Source organism: Heterocephalus glaber, unplaced genomic scaffold, assembly GCF_053883595.1.
Source record: "Heterocephalus glaber isolate CG9 unplaced genomic scaffold, H.glaber_assembly_v1.0 deba00001472, whole genome shotgun sequence".
NCBI lineage: Eukaryota > Metazoa > Chordata > Mammalia > Rodentia > Bathyergidae > Heterocephalus > Heterocephalus glaber.
In genome coordinates this window covers 30,530,315-30,552,024 of record NW_028258315.1, presented here as the reverse complement: position 1 = coordinate 30,552,024, position 21,710 = coordinate 30,530,315, and the positions used below count along the sequence as shown (strand labels likewise).

General features: G+C 34.7%; 1 protein-coding gene, 1 non-coding gene and 1 pseudogene across 14 annotated transcripts in view; all 3 read left to right on the top strand.

Moving 5' to 3' along the window:
- Lyst (lysosomal trafficking regulator) overlaps positions 1 to 21,710 on the top strand; it is a 286,606-nt gene that overhangs the window by 142,926 nt on the left and 121,970 nt on the right. For all 12 annotated transcript variants that reach the window (XM_087181914.1, XM_087181913.1, XM_087181912.1 and 9 more), the window contains 8 exons: positions 717 to 861; positions 4,937 to 5,110; positions 7,964 to 8,124; positions 9,287 to 9,477; positions 10,584 to 10,829; positions 12,539 to 12,712; positions 13,607 to 13,756; positions 20,723 to 20,860. In XM_087181914.1, the coding sequence (XP_087038040.1) occupies positions 717 to 861; positions 4,937 to 5,110; positions 7,964 to 8,124; positions 9,287 to 9,477; positions 10,584 to 10,829; positions 12,539 to 12,712; positions 13,607 to 13,756; positions 20,723 to 20,860 (1,379 nt within the window). The remainder of the gene's footprint in view (positions 1 to 716; positions 862 to 4,936; positions 5,111 to 7,963; positions 8,125 to 9,286; positions 9,478 to 10,583; positions 10,830 to 12,538; positions 12,713 to 13,606; positions 13,757 to 20,722; positions 20,861 to 21,710) is intronic.
- On the top strand, positions 13,763 to 20,707 carry LOC147826296 (small integral membrane protein 15-like; annotated as a pseudogene). The gene has a single exon (XR_015439443.1). The product of XR_015439443.1 is annotated as a small integral membrane protein 15-like (transcript).
- LOC147826297 (U6 spliceosomal RNA) lies at positions 16,065 to 16,171 on the top strand. Its single transcript, XR_015439638.1, has one exon. It is a non-coding gene; the product is annotated as a U6 spliceosomal RNA (small nuclear RNA).

Sequence of the window (21,710 nt, the reverse complement as noted above, 5' to 3'; positions counted from 1 at the left end):
GAACCTTTGGCCATGCATTTTGTACTTTGGTGTATCCTAATATAGCTTTACATAAAATAACATACATAAAGTAACAAGAAGCTCATCACACATACTCAGTTAGTGCAGAGTCTAAGTGGTGAGAAAGAAGAGGCAGGTCAAATAAGCAGAGAGCCTAAAGCCTATAACATAATGTAGAGTTTCAGAATCACTTAGCAATTCCATTCAAAGATCAGCAGTCTAAACGATGACTATATTCAAACTATATTCAAACCCTGTCATTTTCTAACTGTAGTTTTAATATGATCATTTTTTAAAAAAATCATCCCACTGTGATAATTACATAGTGAATTTTGGTAGTATGTAGCATGTGACAATGGTATGTGCTCCCTGGACCGGGGTCAGTGATGTTATAGTGCCCCATTGATAAAAGCAGTTTGATATAGATTGTTGTAAGTCATCACAGTGGCATCACAGCACTCATGCCCATAATTGCCCTTAGTTATTATATATTTTAAAATATTTAATAATTTCTAAAGCACTTAATCACTATTTTTCATCCTTTTTGCTCTTTTAGAGTTAACATGTAAACTTTGAAAATGTTGTTTGGAAAAGGTCAGCTTCAGACATTCTGTGTAAATATTCTGCTACAGAGGAACCACTGTGCTTTGTATTGTTTTTCTTTGCTTCGTTTTTATGAACTGTTTACCAACCATTCTAATATCTTTTTCTCATAGGGAGTGACAGACCAGAGGGTACAGAGTACATAAATCCTGGTGAAAGGCTCATAGAAGAAGGCTGTCTTCATTTAATTTCACTGGGATCCAAAGCGTTGATGATTCAAGTGTGGGCTGATCCACATAATGGCACTTTTATCTTTCGGTATTGATTATGTTTACTAATGAATAGATTATGCATTTAAATAATTTAAGATGTACTAATGTGAAATCAGCTAATAAAGATAATTATAACAAAAGAGATTTTTTTTTTTCCAGGCCACAAGCATTTATTGCAGGGATGATCTGCTGGGCTGTCTCTGAACAAAGGAGAGACAAAAGCTATATGGCCAGAACAGGGAGTGCTTTTTATAGGAGCTCGGGTGGGGTTGAGTGAGGTAGTGGCTAGGGACTGGAGGAGCCTGTGATGTCACTAGCTGTTAGGAGGCCAGCAAGTATTAGGTTACTCTTTTGGTAGGAGTAGAGGGATGTTGGGAAGAAGAAGGTAGCTATTATATACAGCAGCCACCCTAAATTGAAGGGAAATCTATCATTCCAGGCTCTTGTTCTATGGTTGTTGGGCAAAGGTCTCTTCTGGAACTGCTTCAAGCTGACAAAGTGGTAAAGGTTAGTGCTAAACCTGGATCTGATTGGGGGAGCAGTAGGTGGGGGCTTTTTCCCTCTGCCTCAGTGGCTGGTAGCCCACCATGATGAGTTCCATGACTGGTTGGTAAATGCCCTCATGCGTTCCTGCAAGAAATTTTGAAAACAGCGAAACAAGCACGGTCCAAAGCAGAGGATCAGACAGATAATAATGAGAAGTCCCAAGAGCGGTAATAGCCAGGGGAGCCATGAGCTCCAGGAGCCAAACGTATCCCACCATTGATTAGCACCTTGAGGGGTGTATCTGGCCCATTGAGTCTTAAGTCTTTCCCTCATTTGATGTGTAATTTCTCTCATTATTTACATAGGTCTTACAGAAACAGCTGGATGTTTAGGGGCTCATCTGTTAAAGAAATAAGAGACTGTTATAGAAATAAGAGATCATAGCTCATGATCTAAGGGCCCATGTGTCGTGTCCTTGCTCTTAGAGAATGAGTGGAAAAGTGATAAACACAATTTATATAATCTTAATAATCTCTGTAATCTTTCTTTGGAATATAAAAGGTGCATGTAACAGCAAATGTCTTTTGGAGGCCAACATACCAGTGAGTGTAGTGTTACTATGAACCTGACTTGTCCTTTAAATTCAAGGCCATAAAAACACATTTTAGGTTGATAGTTCCAGCAAAGCCATGGAATAGTTGTATAAAGGACAGTTTTATTCCAGTATCTCTCAGTTTTTGGAGGCCTCCTAGATATATTTAAAAATAAAGAGAACTGATAACCTCAACAAGACACTGGCCAACTTAAGGAGATCAAGTGTAACATAAAAGACTTGATCTTTTCAGACACAGGTAGGTATCGAGAAAATATGAGCACAATGAGAGAAGAGGCATCATAAACAGAGAACAAGGGTGTACATTATTTTAAGAGGAATAAATCTTGTAGCTGCTCAGTGTAGAACTTATCCTGACTGTGGCTGACAACCAGGTGATCTTCTCCCAATACTCTTACTTTATGTGTTTTTTTTGATTACTACATGATAGTTAATTAGTTATTACAGAATCAGAAAAACACTTATCTAAAAGGAGAGATCTGGAGACCAGTGGTTTCTAAGATTGGACACCTGCAAAGAGCTTATTTTAATTTTTCTGAAAAGAGTCTATACACACTTGTAGCTAATTAATGATTTTCCCCTTCTATTTAGTCCCCCCAAGTTTTTTTTTTTAATGGCTGTGTCATGAGTGAACCAAAAGATTTTTATGGATAGGCTATGTCTTAATTTCTCTGAAGTCTAGCTTTATTATTATGTCATTATTTTATACCTCTTTTGGTTATTTTTTTCTGCGGCGTGTTTAAGACCAAGTTAAAGTGAGACCTGTGTCAATCAATATGAACCTCTTGCTATCAAGGTCAGTTAAGTCTCCCCAGGCCATTACTTTGGAACCATGCATAGAGCCTCTCTGCTCCTCTGTCAGTGTCAGCCATCAGGATGAGTCATGGCCTTACTTGACCAAGTTGTTTTTAGTGAAAGCGTGGGAGATTTTTTTTCTTGATGACCGTTCTTTGGCACACAGTATATTGTCCTCTGGTGTCCAGCAATCTCCCTGTTCAGGAGGTTGAGAGACTTACCAAAAATGTAGGATCCTGTAGAGAAGGTTCCCTCATGTCCTGGATCTTTGTTGACCTTGAGGGGCCAGGGCCAAAATATTGGCTGTCCTCATGGCCCAGTTACCTTTCTAGTTTTGGTGTCCAAACTTTAAGTTGTTGAACACCCAGAAGAGAAGATCAGTAGCATTAGCATTGTAACAAGAGTAATGAACTTAACTGTTACAGTTTTACCTGAATAGCAAGCATTTTGAAATTTAAAATATAGAGAACCGTTATTGTTTTCAGTCATGGTTGTTCTAGTAGTTGAATTCCTGTAGAATATTAACAGAAAAAGAGTCATAAATAATATTTTAACATGATAATCATGATGACCTTACCTTTGTAACATATTTAAAAGTCCATCTTGATATAAAATAGCCATTGTTAAATATACTCATTAAAAACACCAAAAGTTTTTATCTAAATTATTATCTTGATAGGATACCATCTAAAGAAAATATTTCAGCCCATAAATGTACCTGTTATCATAAATAGCTGGAGTGTATGAAAAAGCAAATACCTGAATCAGAAAGAGGTTATTATCATAAACAACATATTAGAAAACCTGTACAGTCAGAAAGTATAAATATATTTAGTACATCAGAAAAAATAAAACCTTGTTATTGTTGTTTTTTACAGGAAATTTAGTCCTTTGAAAATGACCAATAGGACTGGGGATTTAGCTCAGTGGCACTGCACCTGCCTAGTAAGCACAAGGTCCTGAGTTCAATCCCTGGTACTGAAAAAAAAAAAAAAAAAGAATGAAAATGACCAATGTAGGGCCAGGGATTTAGCTCAGTGGTTCCGCCGCCTGCCCTGCAAGTGCAAGGACCCGAGTTCGATCCCTGGTACCAAAAACCCCCAAAAACCAAACAAAACGACCAGTGTAAACATACCATAATAACATATTTAAAATTTATCCCTTTGATGACAAGTGTTGTAAACATAGTACAATAATATATTTAAGTAGTATTTATTGATGTAAGTCTTTTATAAGGCTATGAAAACTATTGGGTCAGTCTGTTGTAAGACGAAAACTGTTGAGGTCCCCCTAGTGAACAAATACTGGAAAATTATTTCCATGCGCCTGCTCCTTTGTTCACCAAGGGGAGCAGGCCTTGAAGAGAAAGATTTTATTTAGAAAATAAAATACATTATAAGTTATTAATACCACTTTAGAAAAAGTAGTGTATCATTCTACCCAAAAATCTGTAAGTAAATTCTAGATGATGTTAATATTCTATTAGATTTTGGATCAAATACATATTCAGTAGAATATGTTTTATTCAGTAGAAATAGAAAACTATTTTGAAGACAGAAAACTTGTAGTCTTCAGGTGTTGTTAGCAGATGTATTTTCCATATAGATTATATATTTAATAGCTATTATCTAATAAGCTTACATTCTCCTTGCTGTCTTATCCTTTTTACTGTCTTTTTTATTAAGTATAGATATGTGTTTTAGTTGTACTAATGTTTGAATAGTATGATATAAAACTCCAAACTAAAACTAGTATGTTATTTAAGAATATATGGTTTCTAAATGTTATAAATACTACTAGATTCTTTATATACATTATCTCTTCACTGCAATAATCTTTCAAAGTAGGTTAGAGCACTAATATCTTCTAGTATTTATATTTATAAGAATATGTATTAATTTTTATATGAACCATATATTACATTGTAATATCTAAAAAGGTATGACTAAATAGAAAAAGTTTTATAAATTTTTTTTACAAATTGACTTCTGGAAATTATATTACTAGCCAATAAGCCTAATCTATTTTATCTCATAAATTGAGTAATAGAATAAAATAACCAAGCAAGTTATGCCATAAAACAAAGAATTGCTGGCTTTTAAGTCAGTTTAAAATAGAAGTGATTTTTAATCTCAGTTAAATATTTAGAGTTATAGTTGCTGTCTGTTAAAAACTGAGGTCAGAACTTTGATGTTTTAAGTCTGTGCTCTTTTTTCTTTATCTCCAGTATGTGTACGGATTCAAATGATGACATGAAAGCTGTTTTACTAGCACAGGTTGAATCACAGGAGAATATTTTCCTCCCAACCAAATGGCAACATTTAGTACTCACCTACTTACAACAACCCCAAGGAAAAAAGAATGTCCATGGCAAAATCTCCATATGGGTCTCTGGACAGAGGTATGAAGGAGTTTTAGAAAATATTTATTAATCGCGGTTACAATTTTAAGTTTAGTCTGTTGTAGTTCCTGAAACATTACAGAAAACTGTAAGAAAAATTTACTTATTAACATAGGAATTTATATCAGATTTGGATTTTTTCTATTTATCACTATCATGCAAAATATATCTACCATAGACATAACTGTTGATAATTAATACAGTTAGCCCACTGTAACTATGGGTTCTGCATCTGAGGGTTCAACCAACTTCTGACTGAAAACATTGAAGGAAAAAAAGTTGGCGTCTATCATGAACATGTACGCTTTTAAAATTATTATTTCCTAAACAATACAGTGTAACAATTTACAAAGCATTTATATTGTATTAGGCATAAGTAATCTAGAGGTGATTTAAAGTTACAGGAGACTATGTGTAGGTTTTGTGCAAATATGCCACGTTATGTAAGCATCTGCAGTGGGGTGAGGGGGTGGGGATTTCTGGAGCCAATCCTGTAGATACTGATTGGAGACTGTATTTGAGTTTGAGAAGCATGCAGAAAACCTGGACATTTAGACATTTGTGTATAATGCCTATTAGATCAAGGAAGAGAATCTATAATTATGTCCCTTAAGCCCATCTGTTATAAAAATGAATCCACAAGGAATTATTCAAATTAATTGACTAAGTGCTTTATATGCATTATTTCCTAATTCTCTCAAGAATCATTCAGAGTAGATTAGACCACGGACATAACATACATTTAGCACAAATTAACCTATTCTCATTCATTAATTCATCGCATACTTTTTCAGGAATCACCGTGTGCCAGGCATTACTATAGGAGGATGTAGGTGTTACTCCTTACAGCTTTCAGGCTTCAATAATAGAGGAAGGCAGGGGAGAAGGGGCTTGCAAATGGCTTTGGGGCAGCCAGTACATGGTGGCTGCCACAGGAAAGAACAGGCTTTGGAAATTAAGAGTTCAGTTTTGTTTTATCCAGTTAAGAAAATATATAATTGAAGCCTAATTTTTCATATTCCAAATAAAATGCCAACTGGAAAGTTCTCAGTCTTCACACCTGCCCAAGACCTGAATGGCAGCTGTAGCCAATCAGTAAATTGTTTTGAAGAATCAATGGGAGTTGATGGTGGGGCTATGAGTAGACAGCCTTTCTCCATGTGGACTCTGTCCTCATTCTTGAGTTCTTACCATGTGCCAGGTATTGTTTTAAGCACTTTACAGAGTACCTCATATCATCCTTCCCCAAACACTATGAGGTAGGTATCGTATTATCTCTGTTTTACATGTGAGACAGCAGAGACCCACAGTAGGGTGAGGCAGCTTGTCCAAGTCATACACCAAGTAAAAAGTAGAGCCAAAACTTGAGCCAAGGCTCAGTGCCCAAAGAGAGCTCACACTCTAAATCCTTGCTTTACTGCCCCCCAGCCTTGCTCTGAATCAGGCCGTCTGACATGTATAGGAATCATAAATTAGTTTTTAGACACGCTTAGAGTGAAAGATTAAGTTGTCATCCTGGGCAGTTCTGAAGTTAATGAGTATATAGTAGTCACTTGATTCACACATCATTCTTTCTTTACCCTCCCAATTATTTCTACATTCCTTCCAAGGAAATTTTTTGCCATTTGGTACAAGTTAATGATTCCATTAGTTTACAGAGCAGTGAACAAGTGACTAAGGACCAAAAGTATCCTGTTGACTCATTTTATTTTGTCTTTATCATTTTCAGATTTATAATTTCTACAAAAAATATATTTTGAGGCCACTTTAATAATATGAGACTCTGAAAATGACTTACGAATATCTTATATTAACTGTTACTTGATGAACAGTGCACAAATCTGGTAGAAATATGTGGCACATAATATATACTTGTTATTTGTTGAATTTATTTTGCATTTATCTTGCAATAGGTTTTTATCCTTAAAAACCATATTAAGTCATAATGTCACTAGGTGGCAGTAGTGTTTTGGTCATGGCCATTTATTTGATCCAAAAAGGTTGTGTATTTCAGATTTTTCCTTTATTAAAAAATATTCCTATAGAATAGTTAAATTTATATTAAAAGAAAGTTTTAAATTTATAAATATATACAAAATTGAATTTCTCAAAAGAACTAACCATTTTGACTTATTCTAAGTCTTCATCTTATTCACAAACTTTATTTAGACTTTGTCTTGATAGGTTATCCTCATTATCTTATTACAGAATTTAAGACATTCTAAAATAAGGATGGAGCTTAACGCTCAGCAGCTTCACAAGATGAAGTCTCCCAGCTTTTGTGTGTGTCTCTGTATGAGCAAGCCTTTCTTTACCTTTGCGGGTACTCTTTTGTTTTGTAAGCATTTCTGTAACTTTTATCCATGAAAAAAAAAAAGAAACTAATCAAAAGCTTTCTAATCTTTAGTATTTCAGTGGCTAGACAGAGAAAAACTTGGAGAAGTAATTCTTTTTATGATTAGTCTTTGAAAACCTCATAAAAAACATAAAATTTTAGGAATTGTTTGTCAAAATGGTAAGGTGGCGGGTAGGTTAGTTGGTTTCTGTAAACCAAGAAGGCATAGATGCAGAAGTCAAATGACAAAGGAAAACTTGCAGCAACTATCAGTTCATGCTTCCCATGGCCTGCTGTGTGCCCAGGCATCTGTTTTGCTTCCTACTTCTATGGCTTGTGGACCACCAGCACCTCTGACCAAAGAGGCTGAAGAATCAACCCTGTCTCTGTTCTTGTCACCAACCGTCCTATAATAAACCAAGAAAAATTGTTCAAGAATCTCCCATCATTAAACATTCATTCTTTAAACACACTTTAGTACTCCCAGAAATAATGATATAACTTTGTTTTAAATGTAGGAGGCCTGATGTCACTTTGGATTTTACACTTCCAAGAAAAACAAGTTTATCATCTGATAGCAATAAAACATTTTGCATGATCGGCCATTGTTTATCATCCCAAGAAGAATTTTTCCAATTGGCTGGAAAATGGGACCTGGGAAATTTGCTCCTCTTTAATGGTATATTTTCCCCTTTGAAGCATTTCCAAATTTTTCTTTCACTTAACAAGTGTTAAACTAAGTAAATTGACATAGCTAAAAAGTTGATCTCTGTTCCATTATTTGTTTTTAATAAGTACTATATTTCCAAGATTCTAATACCTTTTTAAAGTATTTTGACCTTTTATAATCTAGAAGTGTCATAATTGATGTGTACATTTAATATAGAAATGCATCTCCCTCCCCTCCCCCACTACATATATTAAGCCAACATTATTTTACAATCCTGGAAAATGAAGTATCATAACAAGTAAACTTAGAATGGTTGTCTCTTTTATTTATAATTTTAGGTGTGTCCTATTAACATACCAAATTTTAGGGAAAAAAATGTAATGCAATTTTTAGGGTTTTTTTGAGACAAGTTCTCACTGTGTATTTCAGGCTAGCCTTGAACTCACTATGTAGCCCAGGCTGGCCTCGAACTCATGGTGATCCTCCTGTCTCAGCCTCCCAAGTCCTGGGATTACAGGCATGCACCACCACACCCGGCAATAACTTGGTTTTTTAAAATATATCATTAAACCTGGCATTAGTGGCATTCAGACAGTGTTTATTGACTATATCAGGAAGAATAAAGATATCAATTCACATATCATTTAAAAACAGAATTTACCAAGATATAGTTTACATTTATTTAAAAAGCAAAGTAAAACAAAACCAAAAACCTGTTTGGCTTAATTTTACTTTATTTATTTATTTGGTACTAGGGATCAAACTCGGGTCTTTGCGCTTGCATAGCAGGCAGCGAAACCACTGAGCTAAATCCCTGGCCCAGAAATTTTATTTTATTGAGAGTTTCACAATTAACTTCATGCACATTAATTCATCATTTATCCTGATTGGTGTAGGTTATTTTCTCATTATACTAATTTAAAAATGGAAGTTTTATCAATTTTGTCAGTCACATGAATAACTAAAAAATTTTGAGAAAAATATCTTGTTTTCTTGTCTTTTGTTAAAAATTCTGCGGGGGAAGAAAAAAATCCTAGGGGACCAGGAATTTACCTCAGTGGTTTTGCCACTTGGTGCGCAAGTGCAAGGACCCGAGTTCGATCCCTGGTACCAAAAAGAAAAATTCTGCTTGAGTATTTTAAATAAGTAACTTTATTTTTCTGCTATCCAGGAGCTAAGATTGGTTCACAAGAGGCCTTTTATCTGTATGCTTGTGGACCCAATTATACATCTATAATGCCATGTAAATATGGTAAGCCTGTGAATGACTACTCCAAATATATAAATAAGGACATTTTGCGATGTGAACAGATCAGAGAACTTTTTATGACCAAGAAAGATGTGGACATTGGCCTCTTAATTGTAAGTTTTAATTTTATAAGTCTTTGAGGTAAATTTTGTATAGGTGTAGTTATTGAAATGCATAACTAGCAATGAATTATATTTCTAGAGACTTAAAAATTTTGTTCTTAACAGTATTCTGAAACAAATTTGAAACACTGTCCCTCTGTCAAACTTTGTTTCATATTTTAAATTTATGTCCATCTGTCCTTGGAATTATATTTCTGCAGTAATTTTGTCAATTCTTTTGTATCTACTAACAATTCAAGAACAGGTTTTTTTATGATGCAGCGAAAATACAACACTTGTTAGTCTGACATACTCTTTTTTTCTTTTGGTACCGGGGATTGAATTTGGGTCCTTGTGCTTGCGAGGCAGGCGGTGGAACCACTGAGCTGAATCCCCGGTCCAACAATATTTTTAAGAGTATGTCAGACTCTGTATTCCCTGACCCTGAGCTCAGCAGCTGCTCCCACTGAGATCACTTCCAAGTACATTCTGCATTTAAAATTTACCTTAGTTTTCAAAGAAATTCAGAGAAGCTAGACATGGAGTTAGGAATTGATTGAAACTACTCTGCATGGGAGAAATACTGAAAATTCTATTGAATTTTATTTAATTGTGCTGACAGTATGGAATTTTATTCTAACAGAAAAATATGGTTTAGAGTCACTTTTAAATGAGTAACCAGCCCATGAACGGACAAAAATGTGGGTAAATTGACCCAAATCCATGGCAAAAATTTGGGTAAATTGATCCAGAGTTCCCATATTCCTAAGTCCTTAGAACAGTGCCTAGTATAGAAGTGTGGCATAAGAGTTAGTTGTTATTTGTAGTAACAGTAAGTACACTTTCATGCTCATTCTAAATTGATCAAAATGGTGTCCTTCTCAGTCTTGATGTAGTTTATGGTGTTGGTCACAGCCCAGTGACACTCGTCATTTCCTTTGTGGGAAGCAGCCTTGCTTTTCATGTTCATCTTTGTTCAGTGTAACAGCTCTCTTTTCTAAAACAAAGAGAAAGACTAGCTGAGTGTCTTTCCACTTTGAAATTTTTTTTGCTAGTTGATAACTTACATTTTAAACTTCATTTTGTGACTGTATTAAAAACAAGTATTTGTGTTTCAGGAAAGTCTTTCAATTGTTTATACAACGTACCTTCCTACACAGTATACCATCTATGAGCCAGTGATTAGACTCAAGAGTCACGTGAAAACACAGCTCTCTCAAAGACCCTTCAGCTCAAAAGAAGTTCAGAGCATCTTACTAGAACCTCCCCATCTAAAGAGCCTCCAGCCTACAGAATGTAATACTATTCAAGGAATTCTGCATGAGATTGGTGGAACTGGTACATTTGTCTTTCTCTTTGCCAGGGTAAGAGTCACTGATTATTATTTTGTCTAAAGAGAAACTACTTCTTTCTTATTGATAAAGAGTTTCTTGTGGATTACCAAAAAAAATGCCACACCCAGTTTTATTAAATGTTTCAGATAATAAATCACATATTAAAGTAACAAGCTTTTTGTCACAGATAATTATGGGGTTTTTTCTAATTTATGAAGCTTTTAGAATTTCTCTATTATCCATAAATATAATTGGAACAATTAAATGTTAAATGTACAAGACTTTAAATTGCATTGGAAAATAAAAACGCTTGTTGTGGTAATGATACGAAAAATATATTTTTAAAAATTAGGGTTTTGAAACTTTTATCCTTTAAGCTTCCCAATACATGGGGATAAAACCAAAGTCAACAAATAAGTGAAAATGTTTTTGATTTATTAGAGTTTGGAGGGGTTTTTTTGGTACTGGGGATTGAACTTGGGTCCTTGTGCTTGCGAGGCAGGGGCCAGAACCACTGAGCTAAATCCCTAGCTGGAGATTTTTTTAATAAAGAGGAAAAATACAAAAACTTTGACTCAGACCTTAAGTAGCACTTTAAAACAAATTATCTGTTCTATTTAGTTATTTGAGGGTAGAGACTAGCTTTTCTGATACAGAGTGAACAGTTAATAATTACATATTAACTATTTCAAGGATTGCTAAAATCTATAATAGGGGCACAAATAGTCTCACTTTGGTACAAATCAGTTCCATTTTCTCTGGTCCATATCCTTGTGTAACCAAAGCCTTTATCTTCCTTCATCCTCAGAATGCCATTTTATCTTTAAGTCTAACTTCTGAAACAGCAAATTTTCATACTATCTCCCTAACTGGCTTACTTTCTTTACAGGGCCTGCCTTTGATTAATTTTGCAATATGAAATGTATCATCTTTTGGTGTTAGTGTTCCATACTTTGTAAGCAGTCTTGTCTTCTTCTTTCTCAGTACTTTTTCTCCATCTGGTATCTAAATTTTCCCCTGGTGTTTTAAAATTAGAAATTTTTCATTTAACTCCTAATCAACATTTTGTGATCTCCTTTCATACTACTGTGTAATTTCAAAATGTGTATCCCTGATTTCTCCTCTTTCATTAGGTATTGAATATAATCTTGTTATGGCTGTTGTTACACAGTGATTAGATCCTTGAGAAAATGGTAAAATTTCTATCATGTATACTTTTAGGATCTTGCCAATAAAACTTTTGAAGTATATTTTCACATTTAAAACTTAGAAACTTTTATTGTTTTCTTCGTCTTCCCCTATAAAAATAAAATTTAGTTTCTTTAAAATCCTCACATGAGGGCCAGGGATTTAGCTCAGCTGCACAGCACGAGGTCCTGAGTTTGATCCCCGGTACCAAAAAAAAAATCCTCACACAAGTAGCCTACCTTTCGGCCTAATCTTCTTCAGTCAAAGAGGCCACTTGCAGCCTCCTTAGATGTATCACAAACTTCACTTTAGACCTTCACCCACTCTTGGTTGTCTCCCAACCCTGAGCTCCCTTTATCCCTGCTGCCCAGGCCTTGACTCAACTTTCAGGCTGTCTTCTGTGTGGAGGGGTCAGAGTAGTCTTTGTTGCACTCTTTGAATTACTTTCCTAGAAACTAAACTTGCTTATGGCACTATGGTAGATAATCACATATATTAAATTTTTACTCTCAACAGATTAGAAGAACAATATATCCTCTTTTTGTTTTTAGGTTGTTGAACTCAGTGGCTGTGAAGAAACTCAGGCACTAGCACTACGAGTTATACTCTCTTTAATTAAATACAACCAACAGAGAATGCATGAATTAGACACTTGCAATGGACTTTCCATGATTCATCAGGTGTTGATCAAACAAAAATGCATTGTTGGCTTTCACATTTTGAAGGTATAAACTCATACAATTTACTATCATGGTTCCTATGCAATGATTCTCAAAGAGACTTTCATCAAAGCATCCTATTAATAGTTTCATTGTCAGTTATTCCTGAAGAAAATGAAAGTAGTTCATTACTATATATTTAATTAATCCAAGGTACTCTTCTGGTTCTTTTCATCATTTAAGTAATCACATTTTCTTTTTTTTTTTAAGCATTTCAGAAAAGTAAGAAAGAAAATAAACTCAAAAAATTTTAGATCTGAATGGACCATTAATGTCCCCCAGGGCAGCCTCTCTTCTGTAATTGATGAGATTGTTGGCTTTACTCCCATCCCACAGTTATGGAAGAGAACTCAGTTCTCCAAGCCCTGAAGATACATCATGTGCCACTGCAGATAGTTTTTAAAGTTACAAATGTCCATGTTAGTTTTTGTTATGATCCTGACATTCTGTATAGTTAAATACCTCCTAGCTGTAAGTATTGGTAACATCATGAAAGTATTTCTCTGAGGGTAATGTTATTAAGGCAGAAGATGATTCCTTACCTTTTCCCCTACCCTACCTCTTTAAACCATAAGACACATACATTTGTGGCACAAATCCTTTACTAATAGCAGATTAATTTAAATTGATTCAAATTACTATTTAAATGAAATTAAATTATGTAAATCAAATTTTTAAATGTGGGTTTGAAACCAAGTAGTCACTTAAAAATATTTGAAGTTTGGGATTTTCTATTTGAATTATTTTACAAAGCAAAGATACTTTGTGAAATGTTGAATTATTTGCTGTTGTTCTTTGAATTTAATGTCACAACTGCTAAAGTTAAAGGCTTAATGTTTCTGTTTATTATTTGTTTAATCAGTTATTAATGTATCTTGTATTAATGCTTATTTTCCATAGACCCTTCTTGAGGGTTGCTGTAGAGAAGAGATTATTTATATCAATGAGAATGGAGAGTTTAAGTTGGATGTAGAGTCTAATGCTATAATCCAAGATGTTAAACTGTTAGAAGAGCTGCTGCTTGACTGGAAGATATGGAATAAAGCACAGGCATGTAATATGTACTTTTTTTCATTCTTTTATTGTGATAAAATACATATTAACATAAAAATTACTATCTTAACCATTTTTAAGTGTATAGTTCACTGGCATTAAATGCATTCACAGTGTCATACAACCATCACCACCATCTGCCTCCATAATTCTTTCCACCCTGTAAAATCACAACTCTATATCTGTTAAACAATAACTCCCCATTCCCTACCTCCCCAGCTTTGGCAAATTGAACTTGTTGACTCTGTGACTACTTGTCTTAGTTACTTTTTCATTGCTGAGACAAAATACCCAACACCCACAAGTTAAAGAAGGAGAAGTTTCTTTCAGTTCACAGTCCGTAGAGGTTTCAATCCATAGTTGGCTGGCTCCAAGGCAGGGTGGCATGCCAGAGGGGTATCAGAGAGGAGAAATGTTCATGGAAAAGCAGGAAGGAGCCAGTAAAGCAGCAAACAGCAGCAACAAACCACAACCTCTCTCCTCCACCAGGGCTATAAGCCTATTGATTGGTGCCACCCACACCCAGGGTGAGGGCTTCCATTATCCACACCCAGAACTATGCTAATTCCAATCAGTGGACTAATTTAGAACCACACACCCTTAATCCCAGTATCACACACCCTGGATCCAGCCAGCTCTGAAAAGCCCCACCTGTGAGTGGATGAAGCTTTGGGGGGATATCTAGATACAAGCTATAACACTACTCTCTCTCATATAAGTGGAATCATATGGTATTTGTCTTTTTGTGATTAACTTATATCACTCAGCATAATGTCCTCAAAGTTTCATTCAGATATAGTATGTGTCAGAATTTCCTTTTTAAGGTTGAATAATATTCCATTGTATATATATACCACCTACTGTATTTCTTAACCACTCACCTGGGATATTTAGGTTGCTTCCACATTTCAGCAATTGTGAGTAGAAGCATGTACTTTTGAATACTTACTTACTCAGTCTTCTGAAGAAAAATGAATTTACTGCTTCAGTGGAATGTTAGTTGTAAATGGAAATTCAGAAGTTACTTCCTATGCAAAGTTTTGAACTGCCATGGTTAAATGCTGAGCTAGAAGGTCAGTATCAGAACTTGGGCTGGCTCAGAATACTTCACTAAGGAAGGAGCCCATGAGCTCCTCCCTTGGGGATTTACATTTAATGTAAACTGTATACTAAGATTTTGGCCTTCTAGGATTCTGGGGATCTGGGTCCGGGAGAGAGAAATGGACACACTTCTGAGTTGAGGAGCCATGCTGGCAGAATGCAGGACCTGGATCATGATGAAGGGCAAAGCTTTATCATAAGCATAATGTAAGCAACATAGGTAGATCTTAGGTCTGGGCACAGTTTCTCAAAACCTCGAATGGTGGGCCACCAGTCTTCAAAGGACCCAGCCAAGGAATAAGCACTGTTTCCTTTCTGCCCCAACTTTCAACAGTCCTAATGGCAAAGGCTCAGACAGGCTGCTCAATTCTAGTATAGACTGTTCCCCAAGTGTGGCAGTATGCTAAGTAGGTATTGGTGATTTTCCCAAGAAAATAGATTATCTAGAATTAATTAGAATATAACAACATTACCATAAAATATAATTATTTGATTTTTTTTTTCCGGTACCAAGGATCGAACTCAGGACCTTGCACTTGCCAGGCAGTTACAGTGCCACAGATCTACATCCCTACCCCTGGACATAATTATTTGAAGAGCAATTCAGAGTGTACACCTTTAGAATTAAAAAAACTTGTTGTTCCCTAATTTGGCAGCATTGCCTAAAAAATTGTACATTACCAACAATGAGTTAATAAAAATAAAAAATAAAGTTAGCTTAAACATGCTAGAGAGAAGAGAATTATTTTTCTACTTGTCCTATAGAAAATTATAAAGTTGTTGTCATATGAGGAAGCAATCAAAGATAATGCAGCCACAAATGTAAAAGGAAAGTTTTAAAAGGGAATGTCAAACAACTAACTAAACTATTGTTATTTTTCTGTACAGTATTTTGTGGGCATTGATGGCATTTTTCAGTTTTTTAAACTTTATAAATGTTATGATTTCTTTTCTCATTCTGAATATTCACTTTCAGATCTTTTTTTTTTTTTTTTTTTGGTTCCGGGGATTGAACTCGGGACCTTGCACTTGTGGGGCAGGCACCAGTATCACAGAGCTAAATCCCCGGCCCTTCACTTTCAGATCTAAAAACATAAAAGATAGATATGTTTAATACTTCAGAAAGAAAAAGTAAATAAATACAGAGATAGTGTATGTAAACAAATTTAATCAAAGACAGTATAAATATAAAGAATATACACAAGTGCTTGCTTTGGCAGCACTTACACTAAAATTGGAATGATACAGAGAAGATTAGCATGGCGCCTACACAAAGATGACACACAAATTTGTGAAGCATTCCTTTTTTTTTTTTTTTTTTTGCGGTACTGGGGATTGAACTCAGGACCTTGCACTTGAGAGGCAGGCATGGTGCCACTGAGCTAAATCCCTGGCCCTCATTCCATATTTTTAAATGAGGACCAAAATGTATAATAGATATTGTGAAATAGGAAGAAAATGTTTAGAGGGGAAGGGGAAGGGAAAGGAAAAAATGGAAGCAAAGCTTATGTATATGGGGAGGCTGGAGAGGTTGAAGGGAGGGCAGGGGAATGGAGAAAATAAGAATCAAGATATATCATGTACAGGTACAAATTCTCAATGATGAATATGATCATAAGGTATACTTAAATGTACCAATAAACTCAATAAAAATTAAATCTAAAAAAAATGTATATATATATATATATACTCAAATGGAGATTGGAAGATCTATCTTAAGTAAATTTTGGGCAGTTTAGTGTTTCAAAAAAAAAGGCAAGCAAATTTGGAGTTACTTGATTTTAAAATTTTTTATTGAATTCAAAGCAATACATATAACTTACATGGATTTGAAATAAGGGGGTTTTTTTACCTAGTTATTTTTTAACTAAGTTTAGTTTTGTTGTTGGTTGTTTGCTTATATTGGCACTATTTTATTTTCGAACTACCACCCAGTAGTTCCAAAATAGAGCTGAATCAAATTTTAAGAGCTGAATCAAATTTTCATACTTGAGTTGCCTGGTCTTGGAGTTATCACATGGCTTCTTCTTTTAAGCCTTCTTGGTTCTGCCTTATGAAGAGAAAGGCCTCACTAAGAGTAGTGTCGATTCATTGGCCTTTTCATTATTCATTTCTGCCATCAATGACACAGAAATAATAAGACCTGCAACCCCCAGCAGTTAATTTTGGTTTTTTGGTTTTTTGGGGGTTTTTTTTTTTGATACTGGGGGTCGAACTCAAGACCTTGTGCTTTTTGTTAATAGCTTTGTTGAAAGGTTAATCAGGGCCCAGAGATTTAGCTCAGTGGTTCCGGCACAAGCCTCACAATCGCAAGGTCCCAAGTTTGATCCCCCGTAGCAAAAAAAGAAAAGAAAAGTTAATCAGGTGAATAAGTATCTATGAGATTTCTTTTTCTCTAGTATTATGGATAATTTAATAGATTCAATTTGGGAGGGGCATTTTTAAGTCACATTCAAAGAGTGTTAACTATTCTCTAAAGAGGCACAGTTTGTAATAGTACAGAGAATTATGTTATTTGGACTTAAAAGTAAGTAAATCTAAAAATGCAAATTTTTTCACTGTCCATGATGCAACATAGCATTGAAATTTACATAATTTTAATAATGCCACTTTTTGAAAAAATTATTTGAAAACAATTGTATTTTAATGTGTGTTTCTTTATTTTGAATAAATCCCTTAAGATAATTCAACTTTTGAAAATATTTATGCATCATTTAATGCCATGGAAAGGATAATGTACTAAAGTTCTTAATATACTGTTGCATTCAATATAGGTATTTAGAAATTAGAAATGACCTATTGACAGCAAGAAATAATAGTTGATACTGCCATCGCTATAATAAAACCACTTTATACATACTGCCAGATCTGACTTCTAATAGTTTGTTTTGTTAAACAAATTTCTATCTATGTTCATACTTTTTTCTTCTATTATCTTTATCCAGTTTTAGGATTAGCACGATGTTGATTTCCTAAAATGAGGGGAGAAGTGTTCCTTCTTTTTTCTGCTTTAATTGTTTGATATAATTTATCAGTTAAAATGTATATGAGCCTATTGTTGTCATATAGGTAGGTTTTCAAGCTAGGAATATACTTTCTTTAATAGGTGCTATTCAAATTTTATATTTCCTCCAGAGTTATTTTCATTAATTTGTCTTCCAAGGTACTTCTTAGAAGTTATCAAATTTATTTCAAAAAATATTTTTGTAATATGCTTTCTATATCCTTTTAAATTCTGTAAAATCTATGGTAATGTCTCCTAGATCTTGATATTGTAATTTAAAAAATGTATAATTGATATTGTGTAATAGGAAGAAAAGGTCTAAAGGAGTAGGGGAAATGGGAGGGGTAGGGGAAAGGAAAGAAGGGAAAAGAAAAAATATGAGAAAAGGAAAAAAATGGAAACAAAGTCTTTGCAAATAGGGAAGGGTGGAGAGGGTGGAGGGAGGGCAGGGTAAGGGAAAAAAAAAAAAAAAGAACCAAGATACATCATGTAAAGGTACAAGATCCCAATGATGAATGTAACTGTATTTTATACCTAAAACGTACCAATAAACTTAATGGGGGAAAAAAAAGAAATAATAGTTGGGGCTTTCCTGCGTCCAGTGTGTCAATTTGAACTTCTCAAGAGTGTTTTAGAACTAAAGAAGACAACAAATAGGGGTCATCTGAAATTTACTGGCTCCCAGGATAAAGTTGGAGATCACTGCTCAAGCGTAAGTTTTCCTAAGACTGCTACAGAGATGTTTGATGTAAAGGCTTGGGCTGAATATGTTGTGCAATGGGCTGCAAAGGACCCATGTGGTTTCCTTACGACAGTTATTTTGGCTCACTGTTCCTAGCAAGTACCGTCCTGTCTTGGAAATTGGCCAAGATGATTGAAGCCCAGGAGAAGGAGCAAAAGAAGAAACAAAAACATCAAGAAAATATTGCAAAAGCTAAATGACTGAAAAAAGATTGAAGGGATGAACAGGCTCTGCAAACAGAAAGAAGCCATTTGGAAAATTAGGCAGCTTTGGAAGGACCCCTGAGGTTTCTTTGGATTTCATGGAAGTTATTAATGTCCATACAGAAGAATCATTCTGGAATGTGACCTCAATACTGTACTAACTTTCAGGCCTGGGCACAGATGTTTGTTGGTGACCATTGGCAGTTATTATAAATTAGTATTTGATTATATTGGTTGAGTATCACTGATGCCTAACCCAGAATACTCCAAAATCCAAAACTTTATATGCACAGATGTGATGCCACAAGTGGAAAATTCCCCAGCTGACCTCTCGTGGGTCTTAGTCAAAATACAGATGCACTAAAAATGTATAAAATTTCTTCCAGCCTATATGAAACAAATGAATTACCTAAAGTTGTCCCATTATGTATATGCAAGTATTCCAAAATCTGAAAACATCTAAAACATTTTTGGTTCCTGGCATTTCAGAGAAGGAACATTCAAGCCGTAGTACAAATTCTTTATCATTGACTTAGTAATTTGCCATTTTGTAGCTATGTTCTGAAATAAAAACATCCTGTGGAAACAAATGACTTTACATTATGAACTCTATTCAAACTGATTTAAAACAGGGACCTGTTCTCTGCAAAGGATATTAAGAATGTTAAAGTCAGGCCAGGGATTTAGCTCAGTGGTTCTGCTGCTTGCCTTGTAAACGCAAGGTTCTGAGTTCTCTCCCTCGTACCAAAAAAAAAATGTTAAAGTCAAACTTGTCCTCCTTGAGGTGAAAGTTTGCTTGGGCTTAAAAGAGATACAGTATATTAATCACATCTTTTATCGTTATTGCTTATTTCTTAGAATCATTCTGGCTTTTTCAAAGTGAAATAATATTAACAAGTACATCTATTCTGTATTTTTCTGACTTTAGCCTTTGAGACAGCTAGTAATTATCAAGACATTCTGCATTTCTAAAAACCTAATTTTTAAAAGAATTGTCTTATTTTGACTATGTACAGTACCACCTACTAGATATAATGATTTTTGTACCTAGAAACACTGCCACTTTCTTAGTGATGAGCTGTGGAGTAACACTATGATTTAAAACTTGCAGTAAAAATGCCAAACACTGCATTACCTTGGAAGCCGTTTTTGCTTGTGCTAAAACTGAAATAGTTAAAATATCACATAATTTGCTCATTATACAGGTAATGCTTTGTTTTTATTCCATTTGTTTTATTAACTTACGTGGTAATGATGTCCTGTACTTTTTGGTCAAACAGTTCGAGGTGAAAATTAAAACTTTTTTTTGGTACTGGGGATCGAACTCCGGTCCTTGGGCTTGCGCAGCAAGTGACGAAACCACTGAGCTAAATCCCCGGCAATTAAAACATTTTTTTAAGGAGCTCTTAAAGAGTTAACATTTAAGTCATACTTCATAAGTGGTAAAGGCCCAAAATTTGGAAAAATTTGGTTGGGCATAGTAATTGCACGACAGAATTAATTATGTCAAAATAAGGATGTGCTACATTTAGGTCCAGAGCTAAAAGATCTTTCGATTAAGTAGTATAACCAGAACTTTTTACTATTAAACATGGCTTTTCTAAATGCATGGTCCAGTAATTTTATTTACTGCAGTATTTAATACCTTATTAATGTTTTCTGCACCTCTGATGATGAATTTTAAGTTACTGTGATTGTCCAACAGCTCTAATTTAAAAATGAAACTAGGTAGGAAATAAATTTGATACTTTTTTATTAAAAAAAATAATAGTTGGGAAATAAACTTTAAGATTTACTTTTTCAGACAAATTTAATCTTTAATATTGAACATATATACAGTTAAATTATTATATTGAAAGCCTGCAGCATGTTGTTCAGTAACTGTGCTAATTAGTGTGTGTTTATTTTCTCAGCAAGGTGTGTGGGAAACTCTGCTAGCAGCTCTGGAAGTCCTCATTCGAGTGGAGCACCATCAGCAGTGGTTTAATATTAAGCAGTTACTGAACGCTCAAGCAGTTCATCATTTCCTACTGACTTGTCAGGTTTTGCAGGTACTTTTTGTTTCTCTTCTCAGTAACTCAGTACCACAGACATCAGATTTTTGTGGGATGTTCAGTGGGATTTTCCCTCTTTTCCATTTTATGTCCTCTCCAGGGTTTTAATCTTTTTTTCAACTCTTACCTCTTGATCTTTACATTTGCCATGTATCCCAAGTCAAATTTCAAAAAGGAAAAAAAAAAACAGCTACCAATTTTTTTTGTGTTGAGATATAATAATAATTTTTTAGTCTTTTGAACTATAATAGTTTATTTATTTATTTATTTTTGGTACCAGGAATCGAACTTCTGTCCTTCCACTTGCGAGGCAGGCCGCAGAACCACTGAGCTAAATCCCCAGCCCTGAACTATAATAGTTGATGAATCTTCTTCTATTTTTCCTTAACTTATGACTATTTATTGTTTAAATAAGTATAATTTGCTGTTTTATATTCTAGAATTAGCATCTTGAATAAGGTGGCATTGACTTCACCAGTTACATAGAAATGTCTATGCCCTGGGGCTTGTAATTAAATCTTTTCTCTCTTTAAACTTCTTTTTATCTGTCTGGCTAATATATTGGGCTATTTTTGAATTTTTTAAATTTCTGAGTCATCTCTTAGAATTTTTTCAGGTTAGATAAGTGCAAGATATTCGTGGGATAAGTAACATTTTATGTTTTTAGTCCTTTGCTTTAATGGCACTAGGGGCTTCTGACGGTAGAGAATCCAAACTTTGAAACAACATCCTTAAGACAGTTTGTACGATCTTGTCTTAGTTACTTTTCTAGTTTCTGAGACTACCCAACACCCATAGTTGAAAGAGGAAAGGTTTATTTAGCTCACAGTTCATAGAGGTTTCAGTT